The sequence below is a fragment of the Hordeum vulgare genome, unplaced genomic scaffold (assembly GCF_904849725.1).
Source record: "Hordeum vulgare subsp. vulgare unplaced genomic scaffold, MorexV3_pseudomolecules_assembly, whole genome shotgun sequence".
NCBI classification, from domain to species: Eukaryota; Viridiplantae; Streptophyta; class Magnoliopsida; order Poales; family Poaceae; genus Hordeum; species Hordeum vulgare.
The window spans coordinates 25001-40000 of record NW_025422678.1 but is presented as its reverse complement, the minus strand read 5'-3'; the positions used below and the strand labels follow the sequence as shown (position 1 = coordinate 40000).

Here is a 15000-nt window from a genome sequence, read left to right as displayed (position 1 = left end):
CTACTATATTTAGATAGAAGAAACATTTCTTCTATCTAAAATAGTAGAAAGAATGTACCCTTCTATCCAAATCCAATTTGCATCGATAAAAAAAATCCAAATTCCAGTAGTAGATGAATAATTGCAAATTTGTGTGTGTACGAGATTAGAATAACTTCAAAATAACTGACATAATTTTTTATTTTTCCTGATCAGAAAAATACATGAAAAAGAAAGGAGGTAGAAAAATTTTAGGATTTATGGTTAAAGAAGAAAAAGAAGAAAACAGGGGTTCTGTTGAATTTCAAGTATTCAGTTTCACCAATAAGATACGGAGACTTGCTTCACATTTGGAATTACACAAAAAAGATTTTTCATCGGAAAGAGGTCTACGAAGACTTTTGGGAAAACGTCGACGTTTGCTGGCTTATTTGGCAAAGAAAAATAGAGTACGTTATAAGAAATTAATCGGTCAGTTGAATATTCGGGAGCAGTAATTTAATCCTTCAAATTTTTTTCTTGTTTTATTATTTTTTTAGTAGTCTTTATAGTAGTCTTAGATTTTTCATTTTGATGAGCCTCACTTTGAGGAATTCATGGAATAATCCATTTTCATGGAATAATGAATTAAGGAAGAAAGGATATGAGTCTACCGCTTACAAAAAAAGATCTCATGATAGTCAATATGGGCCCTCAACACCCATCAATGCATGGTGTTCTTCGACTGATCGTTACTCTTGATGGTGAGGATGTTATTGATTGTGAACCCATATTAGGGTATTTACACAGAGGAATGGAAAAAATCGCGGAAAACCGAACGATTATACAATACTTACCTTATGTAACAAGGTGGGATTATTTAGCTACTATGTTTACAGAAGCAATAACAGTAAATGCACCAGAATTCTTGGAGAATATTCAAATACCACAAAGAGCCAGCTATATTAGGGTAATTATGTTAGAGTTAAGCCGTATAGCTTCTCACTTGCTATGGCTTGGACCTTTTATGGCGGATCTCGGCGCACAGACTCCTTTTTTCTACATTTTTAGAGAGAGAGAATTAATATATGATCTATTTGAAGCTGCTACAGGTATGCGAATGATGCACAATTACTTCCGCATCGGAGGAGTAGCCGCCGATCTACCTTATGGATGGATCGATAAATGTTTAGATTTCTGTGATTATTTTTTACGCGGAGTTGTTGAATATCAACAACTTATTACACAGAATCCCATTTTTTTAGAGCGAGTTGAAGGAGTAGGTTTTATTAGCGGAGAAGAAGCAGTAAATTGGGGCTTATCGGGACCTATGTTACGAGCTTCTGGAATACAATGGGATCTTCGTAAAGTGGATCCTTATGAGTCTTACAACCAATTTGATTGGAAAGTCCAATGGCAAAAAGAAGGCGATTCATTAGCTCGCTATTTAGTACGAGTTGGTGAAATGAGCGAATCCATCAAAATAATTCAACAAGCTATAGAAAAAATTCCTGGAGGACCTTATGAGAATTTAGAAGTCCGACGCTTTAAGAAAGAAAAGAATTCTGAATGGAATGATTTTGAGTATAAATTTCTTGGTAAAAAACCTTCCCCCAATTTTGAATTGTCAAGGCAAGAGCTTTATGTAAGAGTGGAAGCCCCAAAAGGTGAATTAGGGATTTATCTAGTAGGAGATGATAGCCTTTTTCCCTGGAGATGGAAAATCCGTCCACCCGGTTTTATTAATTTGCAAATTCTTCCTCAACTAGTTAAAAAAATGAAATTGGCTGATATCATGACGATATTAGGTAGTATAGATATCATTATGGGGGAAGTTGATCGTTGAAATGATAATAGATAGGGTAGAGGTAGAAACTATCAATTCTTTTTCGAAATCGGAATTATTAAAAGAAGTCTATGGACTGATATCGATTCTACCCATTTTGACCCTCCTTTTAGGAATTACAATAGAGGTACTCGTAATTGTGTGGTTAGAAAGAGAAATATCTGCGTCGATACAACAACGTATTGGTCCTGAATATGCTGGCCCCCTGGGCCTGCTTCAAGCTATAGCAGATGGGACTAAACTACTTTTTAAAGAAGATATTCTGCCATCGCGAGGAGATATTTCTTTATTTAGCATTGGACCTTCTATAGCAGTCATATCAGTTTTATTAAGTTTTTTAGTTATCCCTTTGGGATATCATTTTGTTTTAGCCGATCTTAGTATTGGTGTTTTTTTATGGATTGCCATTTCAAGTATAGCTCCTATTGGTCTTCTTATGGCAGGATATAGCTCAAATAATAAATATTCTTTTTCAGGCGGTCTACGAGCTGCTGCTCAATCCATTAGTTATGAAATACCATTAACTTTTTGTGTGCTAGCAATATCTCTACGTGTGATTCGTTAAAATAGGATCTTTTTCCTATAAAATCCATTAACTATTTATATTCCTTTTCTTATTTAGTATTTGGGTTGGTAAGTTAAACTAGATAGCTATATGAGTGAAATAAAACAGCTTCTAAATTTGTAGTAAAAAGAAAAAAATCTCATTTTCTACGTACAAGAAAAAAGTGGAAGTAAACATAAAGAGTGTAAACTCTTTATCCCAAGGTTGATATTTTTTAATTACTCATCATATCTTGAAGCGGGCAAGAATAAAGGATTCACAATATGGAATTCCATTATTAGAATACTCCTAGTTATTACTATAACTTAAAAATTCATAAGAAGAATCCACCAAAAGTTAGTGAAGGGTTAGGAACACTAAAGTACATAAAGGATTAGTAATGGAAAATCTAAAACATTAGAGATTTTTTCCCGTAAAAGGAATCATAATAAGGACTTGCAATTTGTAGAAATTATCAAGTAGTACTTTCTTCGGATTCCGATCCAGAGTATGTTCCCATTCACTTGTTAAGGAAATGGCTATCAAGAACGAATTAACCCTTTATCCATTTTTTCTTTTTAAATACCCCCTTCCCGGGGGAAAGAAGAATAGTAAAAAAGATATGGAGTGCACTAGAAAAAATTTGCATTATTTCCTTCCTCTATTCATGCAGAATTGCTCATGAACTAATACTCCACTCTTTCCATTTATTAATTGAATTCCTATAACAAAACAAGTACCAAGTGTTTTATTCCAAGATTAAGTTATTACTGAACAAAGAAAAATTTGGAATATATTATAAAGGATGAGATCAATTCAGAAGCGCTTTTTCTTATTCTAGCAGACGGAATTCCTTTGGTCTAATTTAGGACTTTCAAATCTATTTTATTTTACCTAATTCTATCTATGCCCCAGGGGCTAGGAACAGAACAAAACAGTCCTTTCCTTTTTCTGATCATAGAGAAGCCGTATGAAGCTAAGGTTTCATGTACGGTTTTGAAATAGCGGTGGGAACTGTGATGTTATCATCGACTATGATTATCTAACAGTTCAAGTACAGTTGATATAGTTGAAGCACAGTCAAAATATGGTTTTTTTGGATGGAATATTTGGCGTCAGCCTATAGGCTTTCTGGTTTTTTTAATTTCTTCTTTGGCAGAATGTGAAAGATTACCCTTTGATTTACCAGAAGCAGAGGAAGAATTAGTAGCAGGTTACCAAACTGAATATTCCGGTATCAAATATGGTTTATTTTATCTTGTTTCTTACCTAAATTTATTAGTTTCTTCTTTATTTGTAACAGTTCTCTACTTGGGCGGGTGGAATTTCTCTATTCCCTATATATCCTTTTTTGATTTTTTCCAAATGAATAAAGCAGTTGGAATTTTGGAAATGACAATGGGTATATTTATTACATTAACTAAAGCTTATTTATTTCTCTTCATTTCTATCACAATAAGATGGACTTTACCAAGGATGAGAATGGATCAGTTATTAAATCTTGGATGGAAATTTCTTTTACCTATTTCCCTGGGCAATCTATTATTAACAACCTCTTCTCAACTTGTTTCACTATAAATAAGATAATACAATAATAGATAGTAAGAATATTTTCAACACAAAAGCTCTCCCAAACAAGAGAAAGAAACATATCTTTTTCATAGATATTTAGAATGAATATGTTCCCTATGGTAACTGGGTTCATGAGTTATGGTCAACAAACAATACGTGCTACAAGGTACATAGGTCAAAGTTTCATAACTACCTTATCCCACACAAATCGTTTACCTATAACGATTCACTACCCTTATGAAAAATCAATTACACCAGAGCGTTTCCGAGGGCGAATCCACTTTGAATTTGATAAATGTATTGCTTGTGAAGTATGTGTTCGCGTATGTCCGATAGATCTACCCGTTGTGGATTGGAGATTTGAAAAGGATATAAAAAGAAAACAATTGCTTAATTATAGTATTGATTTCGGAGTTTGTATATTTTGTGGCAATTGTGTTGAGTACTGTCCAACAAGCTGTTTATCAATGACTGAAGAATATGAACTTTCTACCTATGATCGTCATGAATTGAATTACAATCAAATTGCTTTAAGTCGGTTACCAATCTCCATAATGGGAGATTACACAATTCAAACAATTAGGAATTCGTCTGAAAGTAAAATAAACGAAGAAAAATCTTCGAATTCAAGAACGATTACTGATTACTAAACTTTGATTTTGTCTTTTTGTTATAAAAATCTACTAATTCTTTATTAAACTATAAAGAAAAACGAATAACTACTGCTTATTGGAAATTTTTTCTTATTTTAAATCAGACTAGATTTTGATGATATAATATAGTTTATAACTATACAGTTTATACACAAAAAATACCCTAATCCCTTTTTCCTTCCTCGAATCCTTTAGTTTTAGTCAGTTCATGAAAAATTTTATACTATTAATTTCTTTTTATCCATAATGGATTTACCTGGACCAATACATGAGATTCTTATGCTATTTGGGGGATTTATTCTTCTACTAGGGGGTCTAGGAGTAGTATTACTTACCAACCCCATTTATTCTGCCTTTTCGCTGGGATTAGTTCTTGTTTGTATATCCTTATTCTATTTTTTATTAAATTCCTACTTTGTAGCTGTCGCACAACTTCTTATTTATGTGGGAGCCATAAATGTCTTGATCATATTCGCTGTAATGTTCGTAAATGGCTCAGAATGGTCTAAAGATAAGAATTATTGGACTATTGGAGATGGGTTCACTTCACTCGTTTGTATAACTTTTGTTTTTTCACTAATGACTACTATCCCAGATACGTCATGGTATGGAATTCTTTGGACTACAAGATCAAACCAAATAGTAGAACAGGGTCTCATAAATAATGTTCAACAAATTGGAATTCATTTAGCAACCGATTTTTATCTTCCGTTTGAACTCATTTCCATAATTCTTCTAGTTTCTTTAATAGGTGCAATTACTATGGCTCGGCAATAAGAAAACTTAGAAAAAGTAAAAATTATAAGAATTGCAAATCTAAAATAAATAACTAAAGAATCACAATTTTGATTTAGTAAAACCCATCTACTGCCAACAAATACCTCCTTTCTTTTCTCTTTTGTTGTGTAATTGTTCTATTGTAATTAATTGAATCGGTTCAATTCTTTGCCCTCATATTGAAATGAATCGAGATTGATAAGGAGTTAGTTAATGATGTTTGAGCATGTACTTTTTTTGAGTGTCTATTTATTTTCGATTGGTATCTATGGATTGATCACAAGCCGAAACATGGTTAGAGCTCTAATATGTCTTGAACTTATACTGAATTCAATTAATCTAAATCTCGTAACATTTTCTGATCTATTTGATAGTCGCCAATTAAAAGGAGATATTTTCGCCATTTTTGTTATAGCCCTTGCCGCTGCTGAAGCCGCTATTGGACTATCCATTCTTTCTTCCATCCATCGTAATAGGAAATCCACTCGTATCAATCAATCTAATTTATTGAATAATTAGACTTTTTAATAATTAGACATAAAATCCTCTAAACAAAGGCGCACATATTAAAATAATATAGAAATCCATACTATTTTCTTAGTATTATTTGAGAATATCCTTTTTTTTTTAGTAAGTAGGTTATTGCATAGTATTCTTTTTCACTTAAATGAATTTTTGTATTTGTAATTCATTGATATTGCAATATTCAAATTGCAATAATTTATATTGAAAAGACGATAGCCAATAAAATAAATTGGCTAATTCGAAATCGTCTGTACAATTTGTAAAATTCTTTCTTATTGTTGAAGTCCAAAATTCAAGTCTCTTGGCTCTTTTCACGCTTTCTCACAAACGGATTAAAAAATAGATTTTTAATTTTGAAGTTTGGATAAACCATTGCTTCGTCTGGTGTCTACAATACATATGACTCATATAGTACTAATTTTCTTTTTACCAGATCGAAAAATTTTATGTTGAAAAGAAAAATTTATAGATCCAATGTCACATTCCGTAAAAATTTATGATACATGTATAGGATGCACTCAATGTGTACGAGCTTGTCCAACAGATGTATTAGAAATGATACCCTGGGATGGATGTAAAGCCAAGCAAATTGCTTCCGCGCCGAGAACCGAAGATTGTGTGGGTTGTAAGAGATGTGAATCTGCCTGCCCGACAGATTTTTTAAGTGTCCGCGTTTATTTAGGGCCTGAAACAACCCGTAGCATGGCTCTATCTTATTGATACGTTACAAAAACAAAAAACTTCATTTGAATCGTCTGATTCCTCTTTACCGAAGAAGCCTGTGCTCGAAATAATCGAGCACGGGCTTTTCTGGTCAAAACGTATCTTGTCTTTATCACTTTATCATGAGTTATTTTCCTTGGTTAACAATACTTGTTGTTTTGCCGATATTTGCCGGTTCATTAATTTTCTTTTTACCTCATAAGGGAAACAAAATCGTTAGGTGGTATACTATATCTATTTGTTTATTAGAATTCCTTCTAATGACTTATGCGTTCTGTTATCATTTCCAACTGGAGGATCCCTTAATTCAATTAAAGGAGGATTATAAATGGATAGATGTCTTCGATTTCCATTGGAGATTGGGAATCGATGGACTTTCATTAGGATCCATTTTATTGACAGGATTTATCACTACTTTAGCTACTTTAGCAGCTTGGCCAATTACACGGAATTCGCGATTATTCTATTTCCTGATGCTCGCAATGTATAGTGGTCAAATAGGATTATTTTCTTCGCGAGACCTTTTACTTTTTTTTATCATGTGGGAGTTAGAATTAATTCCTGTTTACTTACTTTTATCCATGTGGGGGGGAAAGAGGCGTCTATATTCAGCTACAAAGTTTATTTTGTATACTGCAGGCGGTTCTATTTTTTTCTTAATCGGAGTTCTGGGTATGGGCTTATACGGTTCCAACGAACCAGGATTAGATTTGGAAAGATTAATTAATCAATCATACCCCGCAACCTTGGAAATACTTTTATATTTTGGCTTCCTTATTGCTTATGCTGTCAAATTGCCGATTATACCCCTACATACGTGGTTACCAGATACCCATGGGGAAGCACATTATAGTACATGTATGCTTTTAGCGGGAATATTATTAAAGATGGGAGCATATGGATTGATTCGGATCAACATGGAATTGTTACCTCATGCTCATTATCTATTTTCGCCCTGGTTAGTAATAATAGGAGCTATCCAAATAATCTATGCAGCTTCAACTTCTCTTGGTCAACGAAATTTCAAAAAAAGAATAGCTTATTCCTCTGTATCTCACATGGGTTTCATAATTATAGGAATTGGTTCCATAACCAACATTGGACTCAATGGAGCTATTTTACAAATATTATCCCATGGATTTATTGGTGCTACACTTTTTTTCTTGGCAGGAACCGCTTCTGATAGAATGCGTCTTGTTTATCTCGAAGAACTGGGAGGAATATCTATCCCAATGCCTAAAATTTTTACCATGTTTAGTAGCTTTTCAATGGCTTCTCTTGCCTTACCAGGAATGAGTGGTTTTGTCGCAGAATTAGTAGTATTTTTTGGACTAATTACTAGTCCAAAATTTTTGTTAATGCCAAAAGCACTAATTACTTTTGTAATGGCAATTGGAATGATATTAACTCCTATTTATTTATTATCTATGTTACGCCAGATGTTCTATGGATACAAGCTATTTAATGTTCCAAACGCAAATTTTGTGGATTCTGGACCACGAGAACTCTTTATTTTAATCTGTATCTTTTTACCAGTAATAGGAATTGGTATTTATCCAGATTTTGTTCTCTCCCTATCCGTTGACAGGGTAGAGGCTCTCTTATCCAATTATTATCCTAAATAGGTTTGGTTTTTTTTACTAGTCTGCTCTATTAATGCAGAAATAAGTAAAAAAGTATAATTAGATCTATCTCGAATTTTTGAGAACCCTTTGAGAAGGCGCTCAAGGGGTTCTCAAATAAAATATAAAAGTAAAAACGTTCATTTCATGAACGTTTTTTTTTATGTAATCATTTAGGTGTTAATGTAAACGAACCATAACTATGTAAACCTATTCCTAATAGATTGATACCAAAATAACAAATCCAAATTATAAGAAATCCTATCGAAGCTATAAGTGCAGAATTCGTACCCTTCCAATTTGGATTTGTTCTACTATGTAAATAAATTGCGAATATGGTCCAAGTAATAAATGCCCAAGTTTCCTTAGGATCCCAATTCCAATAGGATCCCCAGGCCTCATTAGCCCATACTGCTCCACAAAGAATACCTATGGTTAAAAGGGTAAATCCTAGGCTAATGATACGATAACTCCAAGAATCCAAACGCTCCGTTAATTGATATTTGTAATAATTTGGAAATGAAGGGACAGGGGCGCTTTTTAAAGCACTTCTTTTTGCATAAAAAAATGCAATCTCACTAAAGAAAAATGTTTTATTTAAAACATTTTTTTTCTTTTTAGAAAAGAAATGGAAATTATTTCGAAATCTAATGATTAGAATAGCGGCAGATAATAAGGATCCGCACAAAAGAGTTGCATAACTTAATAACATCATACTGACATGCATCATTAACCACTGAGATTGTAGAGCAGGTACTAGTATCGTGGATTGATGCATTTCAGTTAAAAGACCCGACGTGGCAAAGCCTTGCGTTAAAATAGTACTTGGCGTAGTTATTGTGCTTAAATCATTTTTAGAGTTCTGTATTTTAGGAATGGTATGAAGAATATACAGAGCCCATGAAAGGAAGATCAATGACTCATATAAATTACTTAATGGAAAATGTCCCGAAGAAACCCAACGAGAAACTAAGAATCCTGTTATAGAGAAAAAAGTAACTATCATTCCTTTTTCTGACGAATCACGTAATCTCCCAAGTTCACGAACTAATAAGGTTATCAAATGAATCGTAATCACAATTGAAATCGTTGAGAAAGAGATATGAGTTAGTATATGTTCTAAAGTTGCAAATAGCATAAGGGGAAGGTCCCATTACAAAATTGTAAATTTCGAATTGATTTCTAATCTATTGTATTCCTTTTCAAGAATGCCGCCACTCGGATTCGAACCGAGATGCTTGAGCACTGCTTCCTAAGAGCAGCGTGTCTACCAATTTCACCATGGCGGCTAACTTCAAATAATAGGTAACTTAAAAGAATAATAGCTATTATCTCGGGAATCGTCGATATTGGGAAAGTCCATAAAATTTAGGAACATTAGAGTTTTCATTAAAATGGACTTCGTTTGGTAGTATCGTTTCCATTTTTTTTTTACAATAAACTCTTGCTTTGCCCAATAGAAACACTGGTTGAAAGAGTTGGAACTTCTTTTTTCTAACTTGCAATTATAGATATAGAACTAATTTTTTCTAATTAATTTATCGTTTAAATTTTGAAAATTCTTTCAATACAATGAAAAAAATCCAAAAGGGTTTCTATTTAATGATGAAATTAAAATGGATAAATAGAAAAGGCTTTTTGGATTTTTGAAAAATTTCTAGAATGAAAGTCTTTATGCTCTTATTAATAAGATTTACTAACCTTATGATTTTGGATAAGATAGGTGGAAGTTGTAAGTCCTATTGTAAGAATACTCCACTTTTCATAATTTTCATAATAAAATATGAGCATTCTATTATGAAAATTATGAAAAGTTCATTGATAGGAAAAGAATACTTAGCACACAGTATACCAAACAAAACTTTTTTTTATTGTATATATAAGAGGGGTTTGTTATAAGAATATTGTACCGAAGTAATTCGACACATAAAAGTACATTCAAAGAAGAATCCAAATTATTAAATAATTGGAATTCTTTTTTGAAAAATCAATTCATATTATTCCAAAATCTTATTATTTGTTTGTTTGTTGCCCAGAAAAACCCTTTGGTTTTGGATGCTCATTACCACTGGAAAATGATCTTGATTTTACTAAAGAATAAGATTGTACTATGGAAAAATAAGTCTTTTTCTTCCAAATATTTTTACGAATACGCTTTTTTGACATTGAAGTACGTTTTTTTGGAACTGCCATTCAAAAAGGAAATTACTTTTTTCTAGTTGTATGTGAAAGACATCTATTGCTGCAAATCAATCCTTCTTTCTTGTTTTTATTAGTATTTATACTTAGATACTGAAAGATACTGAAATTGTGAATTATTTTTTACTTCATTTTGTCTAATGCGGATAAGACAAGAATTTTTAAACATTTTTTCTGTATATATTTTATACTTTGTTTTAATAATATAGAATATATAGAAGGGTTTCCCATTTATATCTATTTATATATCAAGTATACTCCATATATAGATATATGGTATGGAAGCCTATCCCCCGGGGGGATAAAAAGAAGGGAAAATTCAAATAGTTAATTAAGCTCAGAATGATATTGTATTGTATTCCATAAAGGAAAGGAATTCTAATCAAAACAAAAAATACTGAGTCTCTTAAACAAGACATTCTAAAACTTAGGTAATTTATAGTCATAAGGACTATTCGATAATTTCTTATAAACATAGATTTTCATTGGAATTCACTCAATCAGTTATGGAACAAGAGAGCTGTTTCATCTTTGTTTTAAAGAAATATAAAAATGAATAGAAAGTAAAAAGTAAAACGATTCCTTTTTTTTTTTTTGTAAATATCTTTATTTAGATAATAACTAGGTAACGAAGTTATTTGATTAACTTTTTGAATTTAACCAACTAAACCCATTCTTCATTTTTTATTATTTCAATGAGATAAATTTTTAAAAAATGAAGAATTCCAGTATTTTTTCTTATTCTTTTTATTTATTCTTTCAGAAAGAGATAAGAGTTGGTTTGGTGAATCGGAAACAATTTTATAGAAAAATTGAAGTAAAAATCGCAATTTCTTTTCTTATGGAACATACATATCAATATGCATGGGTAATCCCTCTTCTCCCACTTCCAGTTATTATGTCAATGGGATTTGGCCTTATTCTTATTCCGACAGCAACAAAAAATCTTCGTCGCATATGGGCTTTTCCTAGTGTTTTACTCTTAAGTATAGCTATGGTATTCTCAGTTCAACTGTCTATTCAACAAATAAATGGAAGTTCTATCTATCAATATCTATGGTCTTGGACCGTCAATAATGATTTTTCTTTAGAATTTGGATACTTGATTGACCCACTTACTTCTATTATGTTAATACTAATTACTACTGTAGGAATCCTGGTTCTTATTTATAGTGATGGTTATATGTCTCACGATGAAGGATATTTGAGATTTTTTGTTTATATAAGTTTTTTCAATACTTCTATGTTGGGATTGGTTACTAGCTCCAATTTGATACAAATTTATTTTTTTTGGGAACTCGTGGGAATGTGTTCTTATTTATTGATAGGCTTTTGGTTTACACGACCAATCGCAGCGAGTGCTTGTCAAAAAGCTTTTGTAACTAATCGTGTAGGGGATTTTGGTCTATTATTAGGAATTTTAGGTTTTTTTTGGATAACAGGTAGTTTAGAGTTTAGGGATTTGTTCCAAATCGCTAATAACTGGATTCCTAATAATGGAATTAACTCTTTACTTACTACTTTGTGTGCTTTTTTATTATTCCTTGGTGCAGTTGCGAAATCCGCACAATTCCCTCTTCACGTATGGTTACCCGATGCTATGGAAGGACCCACTCCTATTTCGGCTCTTATACACGCAGCAACTATGGTTGCTGCGGGAATTTTTCTTCTAGCTCGACTTCTTCCTCTTTTCATATCTTTACCTTTGATAATGAGTTTTATTTCTTTAGTAGGTACAATAACACTATTCTTAGGAGCTACTTTAGCTCTTGCTCAGAGAGATATTAAAAGAAGCTTAGCCTATTCTACAATGTCTCAATTGGGTTATATGATGTTAGCTCTAGGTATAGGTTCTTATCAAGCTGCTTTATTCCATTTGATCACTCATGCTTATTCAAAAGCTTTATTGTTCTTGGGATCTGGATCCGTTATTCATTCAATGGAACCTCTTGTTGGGTATTCACCAGATAAAAGTCAAAATATGGTTCTTATGGGCGGTTTAAGAAAATACATTCCAATCACAAGAACTACTTTTTTATGGGGTACACTTTCTCTTTGTGGTATTCCACCTCTTGCTTGCTTCTGGTCCAAAGATGAAATCCTTAGTAATAGTTGGTTGTATTCGCCCTTTTTTGGAATAATAGCTTCCTTTACTGCAGGATTAACTGCCTTTTATATGTTTCGGATATATTTACTTACATTTGGTGGGTATTTGCGTGTTCATTTTCAAAATTACAGTAGCACTAAAGAGAGTTCCTTGTATTCAATATCCTTATGGGGAAAAAGGATACCCAAAGGAGTGAATAGGGATTTCGTTTTATCAACAACGAAGAGTGGAGTTTCTTTTTTTTCACAAAATATACCCAAAATTCAAGGTAATACAAGAAATAGGATAGGATCCTTTACTACGTCTTTTGGGGCTAAAAACACTTTTGCCTATCCGCATGAAACGGGAAATACTATGTTATTTCCTCTTCTTATATTACTACTTTTCACTTTGTTCATTGGATTCATAGGAATCTCTTTTGATAATGGAGGAATGGATAATGGAATAGCAGAGTTAACCATATTATCAAAGTGGTTAACTCCCTCAAAAAACTTTACCCAGGAAAGTTCTAATTCTTTTGTAAATTCATATGAATTTATTACTAATGCAATTTCTTCTGTAACTCTAGCTATCTTTGGTTTATTCATAGCATATATCTTCTATGGATCTGCTTATTCTTTTTTTCAGAATTTGGATTTAATAAACTCTTTTGTAAAAAGAAATCCTAAAAAAGAATTTTTGGATCAAGTAAAAAAAAATATATACAGTTGGTCATATAATCGTGGTTATATAGATATTTTCTATACTAGGGTCTTTACCCTCGGTATAAGAGGGTTAACCGAACTAACGGAGTTTTTTGATAAGGGTGTTATTGATGGAATTACCAATGGAGTGGGTCTTGCTAGTTTTTGTATAGGAGAAGAAATTAAATATGTAGGGGGAGGTCGAATCTCGTCTTATTTATTCTTTTTTTTATGTTATGTATCTGTGTTTTTATTCTTTTTTCTTTCTTAAGTTAAGGAATTCAAGTCTCTTGCAAAAATAACTATCCTACCCCTTTCTACAATCTCTCTATAATCCCACCTTGTTACATAAGGTAAGTATTGTATAATCGTTCGGTTTTCCGCGATTTTTTCCATTCCTCTGTGTAAATACCCTAATATGGGTTCACAATCAATAACATCCTCACCATCAAGAGTAACGATCAGTCGAAGAACACCATGCATTGATGGGTGTTGAGGGCCCATATTGACTATCATGAGATCTTTTTTTGTAAGCGGTAGACTCATATCCTTTCTTCCTTAATTCATTATTCCATGAAAATGGATTATTCCATGAATTCCTCAAAGTGAGGCTCATCAAAATGAAAAATCTAAGACTACTATAAAGACTACTAAAAAAATAATAAAACAAGAAAAAAATTTGAAGGATTAAATTACTGCTCCCGAATATTCAACTGACCGATTAATTTCTTATAACGTACTCTATTTTTCTTTGCCAAATAAGCCAGCAAACGTCGACGTTTTCCCAAAAGTCTTCGTAGACCTCTTTCCGATGAAAAATCTTTTTTGTGTAATTCCAAATGTGAAGCAAGTCTCCGTATCTTATTGGTGAAACTGAATACTTGAAATTCAACAGAACCCCTGTTTTCTTCTTTTTCTTCTTTAACCATAAATCCTAAAATTTTTCTACCTCCTTTCTTTTTCATGTATTTTTCTGATCAGGAAAAATAAAAAATTATGTCAGTTATTTTGAAGTTATTCTAATCTCGTACACACACAAATTTGCAATTATTCATCTACTACTGGAATTTGGATTTTTTTTATCGATGCAAATTGGATTTGGATAGAAGGGTACATTCTTTCTACTATTTTAGATAGAAGAAATGTTTCTTCTATCTAAATATAGTAGAAAGAATTTTGCTGATTTATTTATTGCTATATGCAATTTATGGAATTGATACACCATTTAATTGATATCATTTAGCAAAATGAAACACAGCATAGGCATCCATCTTTTGGCTCGAGAATTTCACGGGATAGAGATATGGTATAAGAAATAGACTATTAAGTAACTCTAAATGAATTGTGGATACATCTGTATCCTTAACATACTGAAACGATTGCCATTATTCGTATCAAACCAATAGCGATTCATACAAGCTAAATCTTCTAATCAATGGTGGGCCAATAATGAATTTTTTTGCATATGTATTAAGACGCTTGGCCTGATTTCGAAATTGTCCAGAGTTTTATATGTTGTTTTCATTGCAAAATGATGGGTCTCCTTCCATAACTTTCCAATTACGAGTACGAGAATTGAAAGACATAAATATTCTAAATTCTCTACGGCGTCTAGTAGATAGATAGAATATTTTCAGGAACAAGAAAATCAGAAGAATCTTTCTCTCTATTCACTATCATTCCGCGTCTTCGACTTCTATTAGTTTCTTTTCTTCTTTAATGCAATAGCTATAGTTTGATATAAGAATCCATTTCTCAAAGTAATGGAAACCATTCTCTTATAGGAAATGG

The 15000-nt window shown here is 32.3% G+C and overlaps 2 protein-coding genes and 1 non-coding gene across 3 annotated transcripts in view; 2 read left to right on the top strand and 1 right to left on the bottom strand.

Annotated features, from left to right (window-relative positions):
- LOC123422526 (NAD(P)H-quinone oxidoreductase subunit 1, chloroplastic-like) overlaps nt 1-6608 on the top strand; it is a 9232-nt gene extending 2624 nt beyond the window's left edge. Inside the window, exons 1-2 of the mRNA XM_045107701.1 lie at nt 1-828; nt 3389-6608. The exon at nt 1-828 is cut by the window's left edge and continues 2624 nt beyond it. Of these exons, the coding sequence (XP_044963636.1) occupies nt 623-828; nt 3389-3926 (744 nt within the window). The 5' untranslated portion in view covers nt 1-622 and the 3' untranslated portion in view covers nt 3927-6608. The remainder of the gene's footprint in view (nt 829-3388) is intronic.
- On the top strand, nt 822-2498 carry LOC123422525 (NAD(P)H-quinone oxidoreductase subunit 1, chloroplastic). Its single transcript, XM_045107700.1, has one exon. It carries the CDS (start codon nt 1806-1808, stop codon nt 2367-2369), a length of 564 nt encoding a protein of 187 aa, XP_044963635.1. The 5' UTR covers nt 822-1805; the 3' UTR covers nt 2370-2498.
- A 2821-nt stretch (nt 6609-9429) lies between the features above and the next one.
- TRNAL-UAG lies at nt 9430-9509 on the bottom strand. The gene has a single exon. It is a non-coding gene; the product is annotated as a tRNA-Leu (tRNA).
- Nucleotides 9510-15000: the final 5491 nt, after the last annotated feature.

Excerpts from the sequence above, each read along its gene's own strand:
- LOC123422525 (XM_045107700.1), top strand. The coding sequence starts at position 1,806 with ATGATAATAGATAGGGTAGAGGTAGAAACTATCAATTCTTTTTCGAAA.